At 34.6% G+C, this 27,052-nt stretch overlaps 3 protein-coding genes across 3 annotated transcripts; 2 read left to right on the forward strand and 1 right to left on the reverse strand.

The window, feature by feature from the left end:
• Window positions 1-13,910: 13,910 nt before the first annotated feature.
• Window positions 13,911-14,683, reverse strand: LOC125371221. The gene is made up of 2 exons (XM_048379758.1): window positions 14,428-14,683; window positions 13,911-14,311 (listed from the first exon to the last, which is right to left on the reverse strand). Exons 1-2 carry the CDS (start codon window positions 14,681-14,683, stop codon window positions 13,911-13,913), a joined length of 657 nt encoding a protein of 218 aa, XP_048235715.1.
• A 4,126-nt stretch (window positions 14,684-18,809) lies between these two features.
• LOC8271543 (probable polyamine transporter At3g13620) lies at window positions 18,810-20,616 on the forward strand. Its single transcript, XM_002527024.4, has one exon. It carries the CDS (start codon window positions 18,991-18,993, stop codon window positions 20,362-20,364), a length of 1,374 nt encoding a protein of 457 aa, XP_002527070.2. The 5' UTR covers window positions 18,810-18,990; the 3' UTR covers window positions 20,365-20,616.
• A 2,651-nt stretch (window positions 20,617-23,267) lies between these two features.
• LOC8271542 lies at window positions 23,268-26,470 on the forward strand. Its single transcript, XM_048378896.1, has 3 exons — window positions 23,268-23,517; window positions 24,932-25,312; window positions 25,602-26,470. The coding sequence occupies exons 1-3, from the start codon at window positions 23,340-23,342 to the stop codon at window positions 26,303-26,305; spliced, it is 1,263 nt and encodes a 420-aa protein (XP_048234853.1). The 5' UTR covers window positions 23,268-23,339; the 3' UTR covers window positions 26,306-26,470.
• The last annotated feature ends 582 nt before the right edge of the window (window positions 26,471-27,052 follow it).

A 27,052-nucleotide genomic window follows, 5' to 3' on the forward strand; every position in this document is an offset into this window, starting at 1 on the left:
AAAGAGAAGCGCGAATGCATTAAGACAAATGATGAATATGATTCATGACTTTATTCCTTCGTTAGTGTCTAAAACCTAGATTTGGGCTATTTAAAATTAAAAATCCATTTTCATGATGAATGTTTGAGAAAAGCGTGATCAAGGGATAAGAAATGAAAAATAATGAATCAAATATTGATGGATTTTGAGATTTAAATGGAATTCATAAGCCTCAAGGATGAGATTAACATCCTCAAGTCTCAAGTAAGGTCCCTATTTCACTCGGTTGGGCAAAGGTTGTATGACCTGGACAAGATGGCATATTTCCTAGAACAGAGCTATTAGGAAACGACGACTGCCACTTCAAGGATGATAGATGAAGAGTTTGATAAGAAGGGGAGAAAGCTCGCTGAGAGGATGAGCTGAAGACCAAGATGAAGCCTAGTGCCTCGAATAAGAAAAAGAAGTACACTTGACTCCTCACGTCTTACTCTAACATTTGGTGGACCTTCATCATCGAGGTTTGCTGCCCCCCAAGCCAGTATCATATCGAAGGATACCTGCTTACATTGACTGTGAGATGGACAACTACTGCTTGTAACATGGTGTATATGGACATGATATCGATGAGTGCATCTGTCTCAAGAAGGATGTTCAGTAGCTCTAGACAAGAAGATCATCATTAAGGACCAACTCTTTAAGATTGAATCACCAGAATATGACTAGCTAATGCAATTTCCCAATTTCTTTTATACTTTGTAATCAAGTCCTTTTGGACAAGTACTCAGTAATTTATTTTTGGTTTAAGAACAATGTTAAGGTCGCTTATGCTTAATGGACAAGAATTAGTGATTTAATGAAAAGGATGGCTATATCTTCATACTTTGGAATGGATCCTTTGATCCTCTTAGGAAATCAACTGTTTGTTCGCTCAAGAAGAGAGCATCTTTTTCTGTCCGTGAGGATCCCACCAGAGCGCTTTCTACTTCTAATAGGCCATGAACTAGATCAGAATCATTCTCAACAAGTCCATAATAAGTGATCCCATTTTTTTCATCGGGTCCGGGTAGAGACCAAAGGTCTTGAGCAACCGATCCGGCAGAACAACTCAAAAGATAAAGAAGTATCGTTAATTTCTTCATGCTCGTTCCAAGTTCGAAGTACCATTTGTACAAATAAGAATCCCCTTCGTTACAAGATTTCTTCTTCATATAGATAGATATAGGATCTATGGGGCAATTACTGAAATCAACTGTTTGTTCGCTCAAGAAGAGAGCATACACGCATACATGCATTTCCATGCATACATTCATACATGCAGTTTGCAATTACTCTCATTATTTCTAACCTTTTCTTTCATCAAAGGCCACAATAGCTTGGGTCAGAACATGTGTTAGGTTGACTAGACAAAAAAGCACTGAAATGGAAAACTATCTAGAAGCCTCCCGCGATGCTGAATTAGAAGTCGTCCATAATGATTTGGAAAGTGTCAAGACTCAGATGTAGAGCCTGATGGAATTAATGAGACAACAAGCCGAAGCACTCTAAGCTCTGACCGCACAATAACAATTGACTCATCCTGCTCCTGTAGCATCGCCTACACTTGCAACACAAGCCAACAATAGAACCACCAATAGGGTGGATAGTATTGGTACAAATCCAAAGAATCTGGTGGTACTGGATTTTGGTCAGGCTTCAAATAAGGATTAGAATGGTAGTAATCCGTATGAGTTTACCGATGCAAAAGAGGAGAATCAGGTTAAACAGACAATTGTACCACGGGTTTCGGTTGTCGAAGATCCCAATGTCAAAGAAATGGAGAAGTGGATTGAGAAGCTTTAGAAAATGTTGAGGGTCAAAGGCTAAGAGGTAATAGATGACTTAGAAGAGCTGGTAGAAGTGACTACCAAGCAAAGAAGATTAATTTGCTAGACTTGCCAAAGTGTGATGGCATAGGCAATTCTCATGCCTTCATCAACTCGTACAAGGTGGCCATGTTGACATGCTAGAACCTCACTAAGGAATAAATTGTTATGATTTTTGGGCTATATCTTGAGGGACAGACCAACCGCTGGTAATTGGTAATAAAAGGTTCCGTAATGATTGGAAAGACATGGTCAAAAAGTTTGTAGGCTAATATGAGTATAGAAGAAGTGGAGGTCATTACACGTGACCTGGAAATCACAAAGTAAATGCTTAATAAGAGTATCTTAGATTCTATGTTGCGCTTCAAGGTGAAGGCAGTTAAGATGGTAACTAGACCTTCTGAGCAGGATTAAGTGCGATATATGACGAAAGACACACATGCCTATGTTTAGAAGAAGCTAGTTCCAATCTCGCTTAGAACTTTTGAGGACTTCAGAGATTATGCCTCTAATATTAAAGAAATAGAGTAGAAGAAAAGAAGTTACAAGAGAAATGCCCTTAGCAGTTCAGTAGCGAAAGAGGTCAATGTATCCTAAGTTGGGGTGAATTTTGTAGCTCCATAAAGGAGGTACTCCCTGCTTCCAATGCCTCTTTCGCAGGTTATGACTAAGTTGCAACCACTGAATTTGCTGAATAAGGCTCCCCCACCAAGACCTGGGGTCACTCAAATGGGAAATAACTCAAATTCTTTTTGCCATTATCATTAGATGGCATGTCATAATACTGACTATTGTAGCAGCTTGAGAAATGAAATACAAAATCTAATTGACAATGGTAAGATCACAAATTAGAAGGCGAAGCGCTCCAATCCTTTGCCAAACTACAATAGGGTACCAACACCAAACTATAATACAATGATGATCAGTTCTGGGCTGCTAGAAAGTTTTGTGCTAGAGTTCGTAGAGGTGATGCCGGAGACCTTTAAGGAAAAGAAAATGAGAGAAAGAAGCGATAGAGAGAAAATAAGCCAGTGGGTGATAGAAAACAAGGAGTGTGAAGAAGAAAACGCGCTTGTAGCCATCATACACAATTTTTAAGAAATTTTTGGATACTACCAGACGTGCCTCGGAACTTTGATGAATGGGAAACACTTGAGATGAGAGAAAATCAGTTAGCAGGGAGTGCAGAGTCGCTAGACATTTGGGCAGAAATCTAGGGGTCAACTTTCAAACCAACCAGTGAGTCAGTAGATGGGTTGACTCGAGGTGGAAAGATATACAATAATCCCAAAAAGACAATATTGAAAGAGTCAAAATAAAAGAAAAAAGAAAAACCAGAAGCGGAAAAAGAACCTAAAATGGAAAAAATCCAAAGAAACAATTTCAAAGGATGAAGCAAGAAAATAGAAAGAAAAGCAAGTTGTGAGAGACGAGAGGGAAAGATTAATCATGGCAAAGCTGAGAAGGACCCGGTCCAACATTTTGATCTGGAAAGTTCTAGAATGTTCATCTGAATATAGAAATGCCATAGCAAGAGCACTACATAAGGTTGTATTAACTACTCAGTCTACACCACAATAAGCTGCTTTAGCCATCTAATAGAGAAAGCCAGTAACATCATTTTTAGATGAGGAACTACATGTGGAGGGGAGAAGCCACAACCGCTCACTATACATCGAGGCTATGGTAAAAGGAGTGAAAAGCGGATATGTGATGATTGATGATGGTTCTAACGTTAACATTTCTCCATTAAAGTATCTAGTCAAGTATGGCCTTGAGCAAAAGGATTTGGAACCTAGTTCTACCATTATCAGAGCCTACAATGACAGTAAGAGACAAGTGGCAGGAACCTTTAAAGCATGTGTTAAGGTTAGACCGATTGAGTCCGTGGCTGAGTCTGTACTAATTAACATACCTGTAGCTTATTTAATCCTGTTGGGCCATCCATGTTATCATGAGCTGGGCAGAGTATCCTCTTCTCTTTACCAAATGATAAAGTTTCTTTATAAATTTTGCAAACATAGATGTTGATATATTTGGTACTATATAATTGATTTAGTTGAAATTAATTCAATTTGAATTAGTTGCAGATTTGATAATACACACATACTATTTTAAAATTAATCTTCCTTCACGTGTCATAGGAAAATACATTTTGAATTAAGAAACAACGTAATCATCTGCCGCATGTTGGGTGACCGTTGATGATATTTTTATTATAAATCTTTTCAATTCTTAGAATTTAAATTAGATTTTTTTCTTTATGAAAATGTCTATATGAAAAAGATTTTACAAATACTAAATTAAATACATATAGTACCAAATATTCCATGTAAGATGACAACTTTTAATAGCTTATTAATGAATTAATTAATTTCAATTAGATAAACCAATATTACGAATAGAGTTGGTAATTTTTAGGCTTACTAGTTAACAAGCTATTATTTAAGATTAGAGTTATTGTTTAATTAAAATTGATATTCATATTTCTTAAAAATAAATACACAAATCAAAACATCTATCTATATGTCGAATATATATATATATATATATATATATATATATATATATATATATATATATATCTCAAGTACTAATATTTTTTCACTAGATGGTAAGTGAATGAGTACGAACTAGTATGACGAATTTACTAAAATCGGTACATTCACCTACCAAACTAGTATTGCATATTATTTCTACGTGGATATTTTCAGATTTTGTAAATACACTTCACAAAGTAAGCAATAATATACAAAGTAAATTTTTCATACATAGATGATGATACATTTTTCTTCTATTATGTTGCCTTTTAAGTGTTGCATAAAGATGTATAATTGACTTAATTGATTCTTTTTGTTAGTTAGCATTGTACTTTGCCCAGTTTTTTGTAGAGAATGACTAATGATAATAAAATTGGTACCTATATCAATCTCTTACAAAGCGAAATTATAAGTAAGATAATTCTTCAGACTTAAAATGACAATAGTGAAAATATACTAGGTAACTAAAAGGGTATAAATTATTATATATATGTTACATCAAATGAACAGTTCTTAAAGTAAATTTTGACACTATTTTATTAAAAGGTAAGCCATGTCTAATTGGAGCAGGGATATTACAAGTCTTTACATAACATTGATTTGTCTTATATATTTATTGTTATATATAAAATTAGTTTAAATTTCTTAAGCGCAATTAAAATCTTTAAAATATTTTCGACCTTCACTTCTCCTTGATTATGCAGTAATATAGAAGCACAAGATGAGATTTAGAAATGTGGAATTTTTATTAATCAAACTTAGTAATTTCAATGACACCATCGCAGTAATATATCTCGATTATAGAGAAATATATGCCACTAGTGGCCATATGCAGCCACTCGAATCATGGCTTGAGCAGTATCCATAGGCTGTTGAAAGTTTGAGCATATGCATTCATGGGAGGAAACGTTGCATGAGCAGAATGGGCATTGAGATTCACATGCACCTTTGCAGTCTGGATCGGTATTGCACTTTCCCGGAACTATTCTCGCATCCGCTTCCAATAAGAAATCTGCCATTAAACAATCATATGTTATTACAATCATTTTATAAATAAGTGAGAAAGCTAAAAAAACGGAAGGGAAAAAAGAGACTAACAAGACGCCATGAGGAATATGACAAGCAAGAAAGCAATCCTATTATATGAACCCTTCTCCATATATGTGTTTGACAAAAATGATTTGTGCTTTGTGTTTTTGTTTGTGAGTATGTAACTTTTCTTGATTCGCTACTTAATTTTGTAAGCTTAAACCTTAAAGAACATGTATTTATAGGACAGAGGTGTAGGATATACATTGGAATTATTATCTTTAGATTTTATTCCATTTTATGTTAATGGAATTTTAATTTATTACTCTCAATGTATAAATCAAACATCTCTATATAGAAGAAAATCAATCAAATTTGTAAAGTACAATAGCTGGCGATATAATCTCAATGTTTACATATCTTTTTAATTTCTACTAATTAAATGAAATCATTCTAAAAATCTAAAGAAATCCTTATGCGCTGGCGATATAATCTCAATTTGTATATATATATATATATATATATATATATATAATTGATTTAGTTGAAATTAATTCAATTTGAATTAGTTGCAGATTTGATAATATAAACATACTATTTTAAAATTAATCTTCCTGCATGTGTCATAAGAAAATACATTCTGAATTAAGAAACAATATAATCATTTGCCCGCATGTTGCGTGACCGTTGATGATATTTTATTATAAATCTTTTCAATTCTTAGAATTTAAATTAAATTTTTTTCTTTATGAAAATATCTATATGAAAAAGATTTTACAAATACTAAATTAAATACATATAGTACCAAATATTCCATGTAAGATGAGAACTTTTAGTAACTTATTAATTAATTAATTAATTTCAATTAGATAAACCAATATTACGAATAGAGTTGGTAATTTTTAGTTTTATTAGTTAACAAGCTATTTTTTAAGATTAGAGTTATTATTTAATTAAAATTGATATTCGTACGACTTGAAAATAAATACACAAATCAAAATCTCTATCTATATGTTAAATTTCTATGTTGCAATAGTACTAATATTTTTCCACTTTAAATGGTAAGTGAATGAGTACGAATTAGTACGACGAATTTACTAAAATCGATACATTCACCTACCAAAGTAGTATTGCATATTATTTCTATATGGATATTTTCAAATTTCGTAAATACACTTCACAAAGTAAGCAATAATATACAAAGTAAATTTTTCATACATAGATGATGATATTTTTTTTTTATATATGTTGCCTCTTAAGTGTTGCATAAAGATGTATAATTGACTTAATTGATTCTTTTTGTTAGTTAGCATTGTACTTTGCCTAGTTTTTAGTAGAGAAAGACTAATGATAATAAAATTGGTACCTATATCAATATCTTACAAAGCGAAATTATAAGTAAGAGAATTCTCCAGACTTAAAGTGGCAATAGTGAAAATGTACTAGGTAACTAAAAGGGTATAAATTATCATATATATGTTACATCAAATGAACAGTTCTTAAAGTAAATTTTGAGACTATTTTATTAAAAAGTAAGCCATGTCTAATTGGAGTAGCGATATTGTAAATCTTTACATATCATTGATTTGTCTTATATATTTATTGTTATATATAAAATTAGTTTAAATTCTTTAAACGCAATTACAATCTTCAAAATATTTTCGACATTCACTTCTCTTAGATTATGCAGTAATATAGAAGCACAAGATGAGATTTAGAAATGTGGAATTTTTATTAATTAACTTAGTAAATTCAATGACAACATTGCAGTAATATATCTCGATTATAGAGAAATATATGCCACTAGTGGCCATATGCAGCTACTCCAATCATGGCTTGAGCAGTATCCATAGGCTGCTGAAAGTTTGAGCATATGCATTCATGGGAGGAAACGTTGCATGAGCAGAATGGGCATTGAGATTCATATGCACCTTTGTAGTCCGGATCGGTATTGCACTTTCCTGGAACTTTTCTTGCATCCGCTTCTAATAAGAAGTCTGCAATTTAAACCACCATATGTCATTGCAATAATTTTATAAATAAGTGAGAAAGCTAAAATAATGAAGGGCAAAAAGAGATTGACAAGACACCATGAGGAATATGACAAGCAAGAAAGCATCCCTATTATATGAACTCTTTTCCATATATGTGTTCGACAAAAATGATTTGTGCTTTGTGTTTTTGTTTGTGAGTATGTAACTTTTCTTGATTCGGTACTTAATTGTGTAAACTTAAACCTTAGAGAACATGCATTTATAGGAGAGAGGTGTAGGATATACATTAGAATTATTATCTTTAGATTTTATTCCATTTTATATTAATCGAATTTTAATTAGTCCATTGTATAAATCAAACATCTCTATATAGAAGAAAATCAATAAGATTTGTAAACTACAATAGGTGAAGATATAATCTCAATGTTTACATATCTTTTTAATCTCTACCAATCAAATGAATCATTCTAAAAATCTAAAAAAATCCTTATGCGTTGTAAATTTTCTTATTTTATTTTCATAATTGCTAATGTTCTCACACATGCGAACTATATGCATGAATAATTAATAATCATATCGATTAAAATCTAATTTTGCATCTTTTATGTAGCGACCCAGAACCAGATTAGATGAGATATTGTCCACTTTGTCCCCACTGGTCTCACGGTTTTGTCTTTTTAGCGGTTTTGTGAACTTCCGAGGAGGTCACCCATTCTGAAATTTCTTCAAACCAAGCACGTTTAATTTTGGAGTTTCTATAACTCCACAGCCAAACAACCAAAAAACACTGCATGTGATTAGTTTCAAGTCTTTACATATATTTTATCAACCATTCCCCGCCCCATTTCGGTGTGCAATTCCATTCATTCATGTACCTCCGTACCTTAGAGTGCTGCCATCCTAGAAGCCTGAGATGCTGGTCCTTGTCTAGGCATCTTATCCTTGCCTCGACATCCACTTTCTACCCTCGTCGAACTGCTGCTCTAGGCCAGGCTGTCACATGCCCACCAGCTTTCGCTTGGTTCGTCCTCGAACGACACATCTACTAGAGGGGTTCTACTCTGATAACAACTTTGTCACGACCAGATCTGTGGGCAAGTGACCGGCACTAGGGTATGGGTAGACTTAACGTCACCAAAACCTGTAGTAAGTCTGATTAATCAATAATTCAAATATACATACTTAAACATACAATTAAACCAGCTCAACATGTCATTCACAAGTCTTTAACTGGACGCTAATAAACATTCCATAATTTGTTACAGACCAAATCAAACATAATATATCAGGTATACTACTGCGGAGAGTCTAGAATTTTAAATAATTCAAAATATAAAAGTAGAAATTAATTATAATAGGCCCGAAAGAGAAGGAAGTCGGGCTGTCAAATGAAAGACGGTGAAGAACTTAACCGTCACCTGAAGAATTTAAAATTGAGACTGTCAGCCTCGAGAGTGAGTTAAAATCATATAATCCTATAACGATTACAGTCTTCTTAATAAAATATTTATTAAATCAGAATAACATATCATATTATATTAAAACATGTGTCATGTCATAATTCAACAAAAATACAATTTAAATATTTATGGGACGAGTGCCTCAAAAGAACCCTAACTCCAATACTAGTAGCATTTCGGCTCTCTTATTTCAATAGGTCTGGCGCTCGGAGAGCGAAGCTCAACTAGGATCCTTAAATCCAGTCTAGACACTTAATTCCCAAATAAGACGGTGCTCAGAGAGCAACACTCTACTAGGGACCTTCCTCCGACAGTCAAATTCTCACAGCCCAGAGAGTTATACTCGACCAAGGAAAAATCTAAAAATAATCTTTTACTACCTGTATCTAATTAATACTAGTGCGCATGCAACCCTGATACAACCCATCAGGTGGCATGTTCTACTTTCGCCTCATCCCGATGTTTCAATCATTAGCATCATTAATAATTATAAATAGTACAATCATAAGCAAATATAAATTATTCAAAGACATATTAAGAATTAAACTTTAATAGCCTCGAGTATAGCAAACATGAAAATGAAATGTAATTATAATAATAATATTAAAATAACAATAAATATGATAACAATAATAATGATAATAATATTTATAATGATATCGATAATAATAAAAATAAAATTTATACTAATAATGCTAGTAATAATAATAATTATTATTAATCAATTAACAATGCATTTAATTTAGACATGACATAAAAATAGTTAATTATATGACTTTAACTCACAGTTCTGCGGCGCTCTAGAGTCTGCTCCTACGCCTCGGTTGGAGCTGACTAGATGGACGGATTATCTATTCATAAAAATTACTTAGTTAATAAGAAATTCTTAATTTTTCCCAGGCCTAGACTCCTAGATTAGACTGCCTAAGAAAATTCAGACTCGGAAATTCTACCGAAAATTTGGCAGAACCTCCTCTAAAATATAGACGTTTACCCTCCGTATAACGGGTCTAGAACCTGCTAGAAATACTTGAAATATTTCACAATTAATTAACGGGAGTCGGGCCACCAAAACTGCATTATTTTTTCAACTCCGCAACACACCATAGATCACAATTAATTTACAGACGGTCCGACATAATATTTATTTCACAACCAACCCATACAATAATGTTCTATTATTTACACTAATCAACACAACCACATCTACCACAAAATAGAATAATAATTAATCATACCAATTAATTTATAATATTTATATCTAAGTCATAATTAATTAAATCTAATTAAATTAAATTATCTATAATTAATAATTAATAGCAACAATATTTTCTAAAATTATAAAATAACTTTTAAGGTCCAAATAAAATTATATCGATATGAAAATCCGAAATTTTGTGCTTCCGGAAAACACCAGGGTCTGAAAGCTGGTATTGCCAATGGTGGTCAGAATTCGAATCTGGAGGCGCCTACGCGAAGTTTGAGTTGCGAGGAGTTCGAAAATGCAAAAGCCTTGGCCACAAACTTTCCGGAAGCCACCGGATTGAGGCCAAAAATGCGTTGCTCCAGTGAGGCTTCAACAAGGCTGGCGGCGATGAAAAACGACAAGGGAAGCTCCGCTCGGGGGTTTTTGACGGTAGGGAGCTCGTTTCTAGTATCTGCTTGGCAAAAGGACGACGGTAAGCGGCAGTTCCCTCTCTTCCATGTTGACATCGGCAGCTAGAGGGGAGGAAAGGAGGAGAACGGTGTCAGCTTGAGGGGAAGGGGAGAACAACAGTGGCGATAGGGAGGTGTAGGTGCAGAAGGAGGCAACGAAGGAGGGAAAGGAAAGAGGAAGAAAGGAAAAGGAGAAGAAGAAGAGGGGAGGGAGGAAAAAAAAGAAAAAATTTATTTATTTATTTATTTTTAGGGTATTACATTCTACCCTACTTAAGAAAAATTCGTCCTTGAATTTTAAAAGAGGCAAGGCTTTCCTCAAGATTAAAATAAATGAGGGTAAAGGCTCCTCATTTTCTGCTCGGTTTTCCAGGTACACTCCTCTAACGAATGGTTCCGCGACAACACCTTAACCATCGGTATAATCTTAGAGGACAATTGGAGAATTTGAGTATCCACGATCATAACATGCTGCTTCTCGTAAGTCAAATCTTCACTTACTTCCACATATTGTGGCTGCAACACATGCGAAGGGTCTGAAATGTACTTTCTCAACATGGATATATGAAATACCAAATGTACATGCGAGAAATTTGGCAGCAAGTCTAATTTGTGTCACGACCCCACCCGTGGGCCCGTGACTGGCACTAGGGAATGGGTAGGCGTAAGGCCACCGAAACCCGTAGTAAGCCTGACACTCACTGACTTAAACAAATCTCATCTCAAATTAATATTATTAAAGCTACAAATTATCTTAATGCTACATTTTACATAATTTAATCGGTCTGCCAGAAGAACTAGGCGAGACCTGAAACTCAGAAAATTTACAACTGATACATCTACTATTACTACTGTGGAGAATCTAAGATTTACCAATTTACATACCAAATCAAATACATCACCCGATGATGAAGGAGTCGGATTCTTGAATAAGAGTCGCGAGAGGACTAACGATCACGAATCCGAAAATAAGAAATGAGATCGCTCGAGAGTGAGCTAAAATCATATATCTAAAACAGTTTCAAACATTTCAATATCACATTCATTTAATTTTAAAAATAATTAATAAATCACGCGAACCATACGTGTCATGTTAAGACATATGTGTCATGCCATGCTTAAACAAAAATTATTCCACATACAACGGGACGGAGTACTTCAATATAACCCTAATCCCAACTCTAACATCTCGATTTATTTCAACACTTATGTCTCAACTAACCTCAACTCTAACATCTCAAACCTCTCATTCCAACAGATCGGCGCCCCAGAGAGCAAAGCTCGACCAGGGACCTTACCTCCGATCCGGTCACTTAACTCTCGGCCTTAGCCTTTCGGCTCTCTTATCCAATAAGATCGGGCGCCCCAGAGAGCATAGCTCGACCAGGGACCTTACCTCCACCGGTCACTTAAATTTCCAAATAAGCCGGCCAGAGAGCAATGCTCGACCGGGGACCTTACTCCTAAGCAACCACACTCTACTAAGCCCGGAGAGCGATGCTCGACAGTGAGTCCTAATCTTTCTTTCTCAAAATTTTTACCTCTTTACCCTTTTCCTATCTCTCATATTATATTGGAACACTCATCCAACTCCTATGTTCTCACCGCCATCCCATCCCTGAGTCATCATGCAATATTAAAATTAGTGATAAAGGAAAACATATTTAAATAGTAATTAAAAGCATCATGAAAATAATGATAATAATTAAATGAAAATTAAAATTGCAAATGAATAATCACAGAGCAAATCAAATTTTATGCATGACACGTGCATAAGCGATATATGACTTTAACTCACAGAATTGGGCGACCTCCTAGCTCTGCTCCGGTGCCTCAGTTGGAGCGAGCCGAACAAACGGACAATCTAGTCACGGAAAATAATTTATCAAAACGCTGAAACAATCGATCTTTAATCCTAGGTCTAGACTCCTAGAATCTCGACTCGGAGAATTCTACCGTGAACCTCCCCTACAACACGAACATTACCCCCCGTAAAAACGGGTCCAGGACCTGCCAGAAAAACACTCCAAATACTTAACGATTCAAACAATAGGAGTCGGGTCCCCAAACTTCACTATTTCCCGACTCCGCCACACAGCACAAAAACACGACTATGGCAGGCAAAACTGACAATTATTTATGACTCACAAAAATCATCAAATACTCAATATAATCCAATAGACACAATTAAACCAAGAATTTCTAAAATTAACGGGCCAAAGAAAATTACCGAGACGCTCGGTCGCTCGGTCGACTAGCCTCCAGCCGCCAGAGTCCGATCGACGATCCGAACACACCATCGGACTCACAACGACGCGGTGATGACGATCCCCGCTTTCGATTTTCTGATCTGACACCCGATCATCCGGAGAGATTTACGGACGATCTCGACCGTCGATTTGCAAACGAAGCCCGATCGCCACGAAACTAGTGCCATCGCGAAGCTTGAGCTGAGGAGAGTCGGGATACGTCCTCCGATCGTCCATCCTCCGCCGGATCTCGCCGGAAAAATCCAAAAACGCCAGCTGCCACCATTTTCTCTCTCCACCGGATCTTCTGCTTCCGCCACCATCACGACACCGCCGCCAAAACAAAGCCGAGGGCCGAGAGGAGTCGATCGGCACCAAGATCGGCCGACCACCGACGCCGGAACGCCAAGACAAATGGCAAGGAAGCTTCGGCCATCTTCCTCCTCGCGCCAGAGCCGCCGCCATCGCCGGGCTTGCTGCCGCCGCTGCTGACGGCCACCCGCGCCGGACAGACGGCCCCGACGCAGCTCTCCTTCCTCCGCTCCTCCCTCTCCCCCGACATCTCTCTTCCTCGACTTCCATTCCTTTCAATATCGACATTAGGCCCCCGAACTTTTTCTTATTACAACTTGGTCCCTCAACTTTCTTAATTACTTACAATTTCATCCCGCAGAATTCCAATTTGACCTCCAAACTTCTTTTTAGCCTTTCAATTAAGCCCCTAACTATTTAATTTGGGCCAAATCCGAATTATTGAAAATACACAATTAAATTAAATAATCAATTTCCAACTTAAAATTTAATACTACTAATCAATTATAATACCAATTTTTCCAAAATTCTTTTATAAACATCCTTTACAATTCTACCATAATTTTCCAATATATAATTTTACTTATATAAATATGCATTTGGAAAAAAAAATTTGAATAACCAAAATATAATCATTTCTCAAATAGTTTACTTAATTAACTCCTTAAAAATCAAACTAATTGGATATGGAAAATAACTCATTTATTTATCTAACATGAACATTCAAAATTTGTATTTAAATCATTCCAATTAAACCGAATAAAAAAATAAAGCTAAAATTAACTTAAATAAAAACTCATTATTAAATATATAAAAATTCTGGGTGTTACAATTTGTATGCCACCTCCCCAATCCTGTCTATAATCTCAAAGGTTCCCATATAACGAGGGGCCAATTTGTGTTTCTTTCCAAATCGCATCACACCACGTATATGAGACACTTTCAAGAACACGTACCCCTCAATACTGAACTCTACGTGCTTCAGCTTCGGGTCCGCATAACTTTTCTGCCTACTGAAAGCTGTCTTCAGTCGCTTGCGGATAATAAGAATCTTTTCTGAAGTGATATGAACCGACTCTAGTCCTGCTAACTTCCGTTCGTCAACCTCTTCCCAACACACAAGAGATATGCACTTCTGGCCATACAATGCCTCATAAGGGGACATCTCGATGCTTGCATAGTAGCTATTGTTAGACGCGAATCCAATTAATGGTAGGTACAATCCCACTGACCACCAAAAACTATCACGCACATCTAAAGCATATCCTTTAAGGTTTGAATTGTCCTCTCCAACTGTCTGTCAGTCTAGGGGTGAAAGGTTGTGCTGAAGTCCAATCTGGCACCAAGCTCTTCTTGTAGCTTCCTCCAAAATCTCGAAGTGAACTGCAGTCCTCTGTGAGACACTATACAAATAAGAATGTCGTGAAGACTGGTAATTCTCTCCAGATACACTCGTGCATACTTAGCCACAGAACAAGCAGTCTTCACAAGAAGGAAGTATACTGACTTAGTCAATCGATCCACAATTATCCAAATAGAATTATAACCAGCCGAAGTCTTGGGTAAACCTGAAACAAATCTATAGTAATCCTTTTCCATTTTCATTATGGTATGAGAAGCGGTTGCAATAACCCTAACGGCTTCTGATGCTCCAATTTAACCTGTTGATACGTCAGACACTTGGAGACAAATTCAGTCACATTCCTTTTCATTTCATTCCACCAATAATTGCCTTTCAAATAGTGATACATCTTGGTAGAGTCCGGATGCACGCTGTAAGCTGTATAGTGAGCCTCTTCTAAAATCTCATTCTTGAGATTATCCATATCGGGAACACACAGTCTAGTGCCCATCCTGAGAGTGCCATCATAATCTATATCAAAATCATTAGCTCGACCCTGCTACAGTTCTTCCAAGATTTTCTGTAATTATGGGTCTTGATTCTGAGCTAACCTGATTCTGTCAACAAGTAAATACCTAACCCTGAAATGTGCTAACAATGCTCCCGATTCCAATACCTCCATCTTAGTCACACAATTCGTGCAACTCTCTAGTCAGAGGTCTCTTCTCTGCACTGATATAAGCAAGACTACCTACTGACTTCCTGCTCAAGGCATCTGCTATGACATTTGCTTTACCTAGATGCTAGAGAATATTACAATCATAATCTTTCAGAAGTTATAACCATCTCTTCTGCCTCAAATTCAATTCTTGCTATTTAAAAATATACTTCAAACTTTTATGGTCCGTATATATCTCGCACATCTCACCATAGAGATAGTGCCTTCAGATCATTAGGGCAAAGATTACTGCTGCCATCTCCAAATCATTAGTAGACGGTTCGCAACAAGTATTCACTTTCTCGCATCGATGATCTATTTGATCAGTTTCAAGGAGCCGCATGCTTTTCTAAGATTCATTTGCAATTGGGGTATCACAAGTTGAGGATCCGTGAGGAAGACATTCTGAAGACGGCGTTTAAGACGCGTTATGGGCATTATGAGTTCCTAGTAATGTCGTTTGGACTCACTAATTCTCCTCCAATCTTCATGGATCTGATAAATCGGGTATTCAAGCAGTTCCTGGATCATTTTGTCATTATATTCATTTATGATATCTTGGTGTACTCTAGAAGCAAAGAGGAACACGTGTGGCATCTAAGGCTTCAGACATTGAGAGAGCATCAGTTGTATGCTAAGTTCTTCAAGTGCGAGTTTTGGTTAGAAAACATTTCTTTTCTAAGTTACGTTGTGTCTAGAGAGGGTATTCAAGTGGACCCCAAGAAAGTGGAGGCAGTGACTGACTGACAGAGACCGACCACGGTGAGAGAGGTTCGTAGTTTTCTGGGTTTGGCAGGCTACTACCATCGATTTATGCAAGACTTCTCAAGGATCGCAGTGCCTCTGACTGACGTGTATGAAAGAAGTTTTTAGAAGCTAAAAGACTGTTTGACTTCAGCTCCGGTGTTGATCTTACTCTCTAGGACTGGTGGATTCACGGTGTATTATGACACTTCCAGAGTGGATTTGGGTTGCATTCTGATGCAGCATGCTAAGGCAGTGGCTTATGCATCCAAACAAACCATTGAGATATCAACCACTAAGTTAGAGCCACGTGTTTGGAGATGTTGGAGCTCCAACGACTCTTTTTAGAAAGCGCGAGGGCGCTTTTCAAGACAACAAACAACCTCTTACTGAGTCACCTAATTTGCATTAAATGAGTTTGGGATCTTTTGTGACGTCTCTAAGAGGTAGGTATGAGTATAAGTACCCTTCATAAAGACTTAAGAACCAAGATGTGTGATTTTGTTATGTCCAAACTCTTGCAAATTTATTTTTCAACTTTCTAAACTCAATTTTTCTCTTTGTGTAATATATTAAGTTGAATCCTATTATTCAACTAACTATCTAAAAGGTTGTTGTATGAGCCTAAGAATTAAAAAGACAAGAAACTGGTTGTTGAGTAACCATTAACACTCAAAGGTTAATGGATTTAGTGAGGGATTAGTTTACAAAGGAAAGAGGTTTAGTGTTAGCCTTGGAAAATACCAAGTTCTTGGGTGAACTTATAAAACCCAAGTAATCTTAAAGATTATAGTGGAATACTCAAGTGTGATCTTGAGGAGTGGATGTAAGGAGGATTATTTCTGGACCATTATAAATCTTTATGTCAATTTCTCTAACCCTAGCTCTCTTCCAATTCTCTTTACTCTTTCTTAAATCCTTGTGTCGCCTAAAATTATTCAATTTTGCAATTTAAGGTTATCAATTCAACTCCTTTTCTTGGTTCCAAGGGATAACATGCTTGATGAAAGTCAAATAGCTATAATGTGATTGCCTAATTAAAAATTGGACACATAAATTCTTGGTTAAAAATTGGACCTAACATGAAATTGTAGTCCAATAGGTTAATCAAATGGCAATTGGGCTAAATTTAATATCAATATAGACTTAGTAAGTTTTTGTCATGCTTTAGATGAATTAATCGGGTCATGTTAAATTTAAAATCACTTAATTGGGCCTCAACATAAAAAGTAGTCTATTTAGGCTTAAAAGCTAAAATCAAAACATAATTTATAGTTGGGCTAAACTGGGTAAAAGCTTTGTACATAAATAACTAGTAAAATAAACTAACAAAATTAAATCTGGATTGGGCTTTAATAAAATGGGTCAAACTTAGGTGGACCTCATATGTTGTAGGGCTTGATGTGTAGAAATATAACTGTCACATTTATAGAAAATAGCATGTTAAATAATAAAATTAAAGACTACACAAATAAGGAAGTGGGCTTCCAAATCCATCTCTGGATGTGGTGAAGCTTTCTTATAGAATTGAGAAACGCACTCAATTAGAAAAACTGTCCTAGAGAATTACCCGTGTGGCGACTCTCATCTTCACGCTAGTTTCTGTGATTAGTTAGAGTGTTTCTATTAGGTTGAAAAACCTTGCAGTGTCATAGTCACTATAGACACTTGGGTGCACGCTTGAAACCGTCGCCCACAATTTCTAATAAAAATTATATTTATATTTAATTATAATAATATTACTATTAAAAGTATTAAATTATAAAATTAAAAATTAATTTGATATATTAATTATCTGTTCATTATTATATTATAATATTTTATTAGTAGAATTATTACAAATAAATTATTTAATGAGTCAGTATATTTTCATATACTTTCATAAGTTAAAATCATATAATAATTAAATATTTATAAAATAATTAAATATTATTAATAAATATTATATTTATATTAATCCATTAAATATTTTTATATTATAACTTTTATTATAATAATCTATGCGAAGCACACATCACGAGCAATACTAATATATATATATAAAAGATAATTATCTAATTTGACTAAAATATTTCTAAAATAAATCAATAATTATTAATTTTATTCTAATTTATTTATTTTTTTATTTTAATTTTAATAAAATTAATTAATAATTAATATATTACATCCTAATTATATTATAGTGTCTTATCCATGGAGTATTAATTATAACATTCTCAAAATTAACAAGTTACACCTCACGAGGACACAAGAGAAAATTTCCATTTTAATCATGTACTTTTATAAATTTACATTTTGATCTGCAATTTTTTGTTTTCTTTTCTTTGTAATTTAAACATTATTTTTTTATTTCTTTCTTCATTAAAATGGAAATTTAATTTTTATATTTTATATGAAATAATTATAAAAATGATATAATTAAAGTAGTTTAAGAAAATAAATAAAAAATTATTCAATTAATAAATAATAAATAATAATAAAAGATATAATTGGATAATATAAACATGTAAGTCATTAAATAAAAAAATTAAAAGTTTTATGATACATAAATATATTTGAAGTCTAATTATTAAATAAATTTATAAGATATATATTGCCACATGACTTCCTAGTAGGAACTTCCTATTATACAACAAAAATATATTCATAAAATAATTAAATATATTTAATAAATATTATTATTATATATTAATTTATTAAATATTTTATATTTATTTTTACAATAATAATTTATGTATGTAACGCTCGTGATAGTATATATATATATATATATATATATAAAGCAAACTTCCTAAGGATTCCTATTCTAATTATAAGTACCTGAGTAGTAAAAACAATAAGAAAACTGAAGTCCAACAAGCGGACAAACTACTTTAATAAGATATCCTAAACTAATTAGGAAGTACGTTCAATTACAAGAACATATCCTAAACAAACAAGAAAATTAAAATCACAATATAATTCTGAAATACTATTGCATGATATGATATATAAAATTATATGATCCCGCAATCGTGACTATCATCTCATTCTACACCATCAATCAACAGCAAAACATATCATTGTGCAGTTGTTATCAGATCCCAAAACCAAGAACCCACAATGCAAACCTCCCAAGAATCACCTCATACACCTCAAGAACTCCCAATCACCACCACTGTTACCACCTCTACTAAAACACCCAAAAAACTTACTTTAATCCCTCTGATATTCCTAATCTATTTTGAAGTAGCCGGTGGCCCTTATGGTGAAGAACCTGCTGTTCAAGCTGCAGGTCCACTCTATGCACTTCTTGGGTTCTTGATATTTCCATTCGTATGGAGTATTCCTGAGGCTCTTATCACTGCTGAGCTTTCTACTGCTTATCCTGGGAATGGTGGTTTTGTTATTTGGGCTGATCGTGCTTTCGGTCCCTTTTTTGGATCCTTGATGGGGTCTTGGAAATTCTTGAGTGTTGTCATCAATATTGCTGCCTTCCCAGTTCTTTGCATTGATTACTTGAAGAAGGTACTTCCTGTATTGGCTTCTGGTTGGCCTCGCAAAGTTGCACTTATGATTTCAACATTGTTTTTATCTTTTCTTAACTATACTGGATTAGCCATTGTTGGCTATGCTGCTGTTGTGCTTGGTATAGTTTCGCTCTCGCCTTTTATTATTATGTCTGTTATCGCAATCCCAAAGATTAAACCTCATAGATGGCTTAGTTTAGGCCAAAAGGGTATGAAAAAAGACTGGACTTTGTATTTCAATACCCTTTTTTGGAACTTAAATTTTTGGGATAATGTTAGTACTCTAGCTGGAGAAGTTGATAAACCCCGGAAAACATTCCCTGTGGCCTTATTCACTGCTGTGATATTCACTTGTCTGTCTTACTTTATTCCACTTTTTGCGGTAATTGGTGCTATTTCTGTGGATCAAAGTGAGTGGGAATCAGGGTTTCATGCTACTGCAGCTGAACTTATTGCAGGGAAATGGCTAAAGTATTGGGTTGAAGTTGGTGCAGTGTTGTCTGCTATTGGTTTGTTTGAGGCACAAATGAGTAGTAGTGCATACCAGCTTCTTGGCATGGCTGATTTGGGATTCTTGCCTCAGTTTTTTACCAAAAGGGCTAAATGGTTTGATACTCCTTGGGTGGGGATACTGGTTTCAACATTGATCATAATTGGAGTATCATTTATGGATTTCACTGATATTATTTCATCAGCTAATTTCTTGTATAGTTTAGGTATGCTGTTGGAATTTGCATCTTTCCTTTGGTTGAGAAGGAAGTTGCCTGAACTGAACAGGCCTTACAAGATTCCAGTGAGGCTACCATGGTTGATTGTTATGTGTTTGATACCATCTGTGTTCTTAGTACTCATAATGGCTGTTGCTACTAAGACTGTTTATCTGGTGAGTGGTTTGATGACTGTGGGTGCCATTGGATGGTATTTCTTGATGATGTTTTGCAAATCAAAGAAGGTGTTACAAATATAGCAGGGCTGAAAATATTTAAGAAGGATGCTTCAATTGGTGGTGACCTTTAATGAAGATTCAGAGAACCAAGAACATTTCTTTAAACTAGATTGTCTCTTCTTTTCTTTTTCAATCTCCAATAGTGAAATTGTAATTAGTATTACGATTGTTTAGGATCAAGATCCAAAACTTCTACTGGGTTTGCTTGGGTGTAAAGGCAATTCTTTTATTGATCAGGATGTAAAGCCAATTCCTTTTCATAAAATGGTTCACAATCACAACATAAAAGCTCTACTGTCGTGAATGAGAAATGCTTGAATCTTCACATCACTTGATGCAAATGAGAAAACTTTAAAAATTAAGATGATAGGTGCTAGTAGCCGTTAATGACGACAGCTTCTATGTAGGCTTAGTAGCAGTTTGATTTTGTGCTAAAATTATTTCTGCATTCAAATTGTAATTCTTATCTATTTTCATAAATATGGTTGACACTTACCACTTAGTCCATAAATCTCTTTAAGAAAGTCAATAAAAATTAAATGAGTTTTGAAGGTTACATTGACTTTTCAATACCTTTATATATTTAGTCAAACAAAAATATAAAATTTAGATTAAATTTACATAAAATATTTTAATATTTAACTTTTATATAAAATTACATACTAATATATTTTGTAATACCTGAAATTTCTCTTTAATAAAGATAATATTAATAATGATTAATAAATGAGTTTTATTTAAATTAATTTAATTATATTTTTATTCAGTTTAATTGGAATGATTTAAACGTAATTTTAAAATTTAATATTAGACAAATAAATGAGTTATTTTTCTATACCCAATTAGTTTGATTTTTAAGGAGTTAATTAAGTAAATTATTTGAGAAATAAATTATATTTTCGGTTATTGGAGTTTTTCCAAAATGTATATATATAAATAAAATTATATATTGGAGGATTATGGAAGAATTTGTAAAAGGTGTTTTTATAAAAAAATCTTGGAAAAATTGGTATTTTAATTAGCTAGTGGAATTTAATTTTAAGTTAGAAAATATTTAGCAAATTGGTTATTTAATTTAATTGTGTGTTAGGACTAAATTAGAAATTTATTTTGGAATAAGGATTAAAAGTATAATTTCATTAATATGGGGTTTTAATGAAAATTTTATGTTTGGTATTTTTATAAATAAGTACGTCGGTCATGGGTATATATGTAATTATGTATTTCAATAATTCTAATTTGGCCCAAATTAAATAGTTAGGGGCTTAATTGAAAGGCTAAAGAAAAGTTTGGGAGTTAATTGGAATTTTTACAGGACGAAATTTGCAGTAATTAAAAAAGTTGAGGAACCTAATTGCAAGGAAGGAAAGTTCAGGGGCTAATTGTCGATATGGAGAAGAACAAAAGAAAAGAAGGATCGGGGAGAGAGAAAGAAGAATCAAGGAAGAGGAAGAAGAAGAAGGCGAATTCCAGCTGGTGGCGACCGGCGATGCCGGCGAGGAAGCTAGGCGGCGATGGAGGGTGTCAGCGGAATCGCTGGCAAGCGTCCGGCCATTTCAGTGTTGGCCGAAGTCGGGTGGCGATCGGCTCTAAAGTAGAGCTCTTGTTTGGCAATGACACTGTGGTACCAAGACCGAAGATCCAAATGAAGTGAATTTAGGAGGGGCAGCCGACGTTTTTGGGTTTTTCTGGCGAGCTCCGGCGAGCTATGAACAATCGGAGGGCATATCCCGACTCTCTTAGCTCAAGCTTCGCAATGGCATCGGACTTCATTTGCAAATCGACGGCCGAGATCATCCGCAAATCTCTTCGGATGATCGAGGGTCGGATCGAAAAATCGAAAGCGGGAATCGTCATCAGCACGTCGTTTCGAGTCCGATGGTGTGTTCGGATCGTCGATTGGACTCCGGCGGCTAGAGGCGAGTTGACCGAGCGATCAAGCGTCTCGGTAATTTTCTCTGGCCCGTTGATTTTGGAATTCTTTGATTTAATTGTGTGTCTATTGAATTGTGTTGAATATTATAAAATATTGTGTGTTAAAATATTTGTTGTCGGACTGCCTGCCTTAGATTGTGTTTTTTGTGCTGTGTGGCGGAGTCGGAAAAATTAGTGAAGTCTTGGGAACCCGACTCCCGTTGTATTAATTGTTGAATATTTGAAGTATTTTTCTGGAAGGTCCTGGACCCATTTTATGGGGGTAAATATTCGTATTATAGGGGAGGTTCTGCCGAATTTTCGGTAGAATTTACCCGAGTCGAGATTCTTAGACAGTCAGTCCTAGGAATTTAGACCTAGGATCAATTGTAAATTGTTCAGCGTTATTGATAAATTGTTTTCCATGATTAGATAATCCGTCTGTTCGGCTTGCTCCAACCGAGGCACCGGAGCAGAGCTAGGAAGTCGCTAAAGCTGTGAGTTAAAGTCATATATCTACTTACGTGTGTCATGCATAAATTTTTGATTTGCTATCGTGATTATTTTATTGCAAGTTTAATTATTAATTTAATTATTATTCATATGTATTATGCTTTTTAATTACTATTCATATATGTTCTTCCTTTATCATTGATTTTATCATTGCATGATGACTCAGGATGGGACGGCAATAGAACATAAGAGTTTGATGAGTGTTCCGGTATAAATCCGAGAGTGATGGAAAATGGTACATAGGTAAATTTAAAAAGAAAATATTAGAGCTCGATCGAAGATCGCTTCCCGCCAGAGTAAAGGTCTCTGGTTGATCATTGATCTTTGGGTGCCAGCTCATTTGAGGGCTTTTAGCATACAAAGACAAAAAAGTATCTATTGTTTTGAGTTCGTCCGGAGTCGAACCCGGGTTTATTGCTTGGAACGCAATTATACTAATCGTTGGACTACGAACACTTCCTGTCATCCTTTATCTTCATTTTTATAATAACAGAAAAAACGATTTTTAGCCTCATCACCCCCGCTGTCGTCAATAACAGTATCTTTAATCTCTACTGTTTGTGAGAAAAATGGGAATGGAATCAGTTTCTCTGAGCTATACCTCTATGGTTGCACCAAATCATAAAAACGGCCTTCACAAAAATAGAAAATATCCATTGATCTCAACCAATTTTGCCATAACAACGAGAACAAGAAGAAGGTTTCCCTTTTCTGTTATCAAGAATTACAAACAGTACCATCCCCAAGGTAACAATTCTCTTTCTGTCTTTCCTTCTTTCTTTCTTGATCAAACAATATGCTTCTACTGCTACTTGGTGTTAATGGGTCTTTTTTTCCTTTTTTTGATTGCTTGAAACTGTTGTTGGCCTAAAAGAATCTCTTTTTCTGATTTGTAATAACTTATTTTTTCTTATATTAATATTATTATTATTAGATAAAGCTTTGACTAGTCATTCAGATAAGTTTCAGTCTATTAAGTTCAATTATTAGAATCATATTCATGTTTTCTAATTCTTTCTTTCGGTAATATGAGATATTAGTGTACTGTATGATGTTAATGGAGCCTAACACCAAAGCCCTTTCTATATGAATTAATTTCATCGAGCATTTCTGCCTTGATAGGCAATTTTTGTTGTTAGTGTCTTTATTCCTTAATGGTCTGTGTGTGAGTTAATAATGACAGACTATATCAACTTCATTGCTGATATCTGTCTTAAATAGTCTATTGGATTGTTGTTATTGTCTTGGTTGTATATAAATGACTAGTAATTTCTCAATATTGGACTAGTTTCAAATAGATTAAGGGCAAGTTAATTTTATATATATATATATATATACAAAGCAATAATGATGATTACAAAGTCTTACCAGGCGCAACTGGACATCTCAGCTAAGCTGACGCCTCCTTAGCGCCCTCGTTATTAGAGTTAAAAGAAAAAAAAATTAACAAGGTAATTTTAAATGCTTCGGAATTGAAGATAACACAAACTTTAAGCAAGGATTTGGATTGTGGAATTTAACATTTCTTTAGCAATAACAAAGAATTATATATGCTAGTTTTGAACATGAATTTTTCTTTTTGTTGCCTGGTAATCTGTATCCTTCAATTAGACTTCTTATAAGTTCTACTGAAAGTAAATTTACTACTGTTCAAAATCTTTGATAGTTTTAATTCTTAATAATATTACACCTTTATCATTGATAGAGCCAAGTAGTATAGAGTGATTGATATGTTGCTATATTTTGAATTTGAGGGGTATGTTATGTATTTGGAGGATGAGGAGTTGGAGAATGGACAACTAAATTTCATGAGATTCCTCTCTTGGTAGTTGTCTTGCGGGAAAAGTTGAGCTTTCATATGCATCTCATGTTATACAAACTTCTTTTGCAATATGTTCCACATTGGATCTTATCCGCATACGGGAAAACATAACTTGTCTTGAGAAGCAAAGTTAAATTACACTTCACTGATATCAACTCTGTCTAGTGAATTAATCATTTATAGCCTTTCTTTTTCTTGTAAAGCTTAGAGTGCCAATTTCATGGAAACATAGAGTTATAAGACATTGTTAATATCCTTCTTTGCTTATGTATCCAATTCTATTGACAAGCTATTACTGTATAGTTCTTAAGAACTAAATTAAATTATCTTCTGTTTCAGACTTTCATGGCTATGCAAAACCTTTGCGCCTCTTAGAAGCCACAGAACCTAAAGTATGCACAGAAACCTCTCAACAGAAGGATTTTCTGACTTTCAATGCAGGTGGATCTCAGTCTCTGTTCAAGGTTAAGATACAGACAAGTAATGCCTATGGGTCAAGCCTGAGTGATCCAAATGCTGGAGTACTCTTATGCTTAATTGATACAAATGGTAGCTCTATATTGCAGACGATTCATGTGATTTTGAAGTCCAATTCTGCAGAACCCTTGAAAATGGTAGAGGGCAACCCAGTTCATTTCCAAAGAGGTTCTGCTGATGTATTCATGTTTGAGGGACCAAAATTGGAGGGAATTGAAGCTCTTTGGATTAGCATTGAATCAGGTTGGTATCTTCTACATGTAGTTCTAATGTACTGTAGGATATGTAGTTTCTGCACTATAATTATAGAGGATATATATGGTCAATGCCCATTTCATCTCATTTATTCTGAGATACAACAATGCTTGGCATGACAAACCATTCCTGAGACGTGACTAAATTTGTATATGCTCTCCTCAATTAAACTTGTTTAATCCATACGGGTTTTGGAATTATCATTGTAGGAGAAACTTGTTTATTATATGGCAGTGATGGGCTTTCCTTTCCTTTGTGTCTTGAATTTCCAAGTCAGGTCAATGGAGATTAGGTGGTGTGAGCCTGACAGTCATTAGTCCTTGTGAAACTTCATTAGAAGGAAATGATAGAGAAGACATTCAGTTCACTGCTTTCCAGTATGAATTTCAAGTTGATGACATATTACTTGGAGAAGGGACTGACATATCTGTCGTGGAGCTAAGGCCTAGTCTTGTTTCAGAATTATCCAGGGTTGACCCATACAACTTATTGAGCAAAACTCCTGAATCAACATCAATATCTGCTGGCAGGATTTCCAATGAGGAAAGCATGAGAGAGTATGCAGATTTGAAGTTATCCTTGTTATCTTATGATGCTGCTCTAATTTTTCTTGGTACAATAGTAGCAAATTTCTCAGCTGATGAAAATTCAGCATTTGCATTCTTCATTGGTGGGATCTTCGGCTTCTCATATTTGTTGCTGCTGCAAAGGTCTGTCGATGGATTACCATCTTCAAGTCCCGTATCCAGTAATACGGGCGGGATTGAAAATCTATTTAGAGGGTTGAAGGGACCAGTATCAGGCTTGGCATTGGCAATAGGACTTACCTCTCTAGCAGTGAAGTTTAGCTCTGGAGATTTTGCAATGGTGTTTACCCCAAAAGATCTGTTGATCGGAACAATGGGGTTTCTTGCCTGTAAAGTTGCTGTGGTGTTAGCTGCATTTAAGCCCATCTCCCTGGATTTGAAGGAGAATGAATAATGCATTGTTATTCATTTTCTGGACTTTCTATAGGGAAATGGAAGACTAGAGTTAGCATAGAAAACAAATAGAAAAAAAAAGCCCAGAGTTTGTGCATATGTAATATAAAAGGAAAACATAATCAGAACATATAAGAAAATACACAAATTTTCTTTTCTTTGCAAATTTTTGTTGTTGTTGTTGTTGTTGTTGGCCTTTCAACTATTCATTTTAGTGGGATTGAAGCTAATAAAACGTGACTAATTCGCCGGTTTGATTGCCGGTCAGATTGGTTTGATTATATTTTAAAATGATAATTACAGTAAATTATTAAATTTTAATAGTATCCCAAAAAGTTTAGACAATAAAATCTAATAATTAAATAATACATTTAAATAGATATATATTGATGTTCATTTTAGTTATCAAGCTTATAAGTAAATAATAGAAACAAAACATATAAGATGAAAGAAAGTGAATTATAAATTCTATTTTAAATGCAAGCTTATTTAATCCTTAATATGGTAATTTATTTTTTAATAATTTTTTATAAATATATATAAATAAATTGGTGAATTGATATTTTTAATTTAACCGATTCAACTAAATGCAATATGGCTATTCAGAACAATTATACTGAACTAATCACTAATTTACAATTAAACAGATTAAACTAACCAATCCAATATGATATTTAGGATATTACTAATAGTTAATATATGAATAGTAGGAAGTATAAGTATTTCACACCTCACCATTAAATTATTT

Source organism: Ricinus communis, chromosome 9 (assembly GCF_019578655.1).
Source record: "Ricinus communis isolate WT05 ecotype wild-type chromosome 9, ASM1957865v1, whole genome shotgun sequence".
In the NCBI taxonomy this organism is placed as follows: Eukaryota; Viridiplantae; Streptophyta; class Magnoliopsida; order Malpighiales; family Euphorbiaceae; genus Ricinus; species Ricinus communis.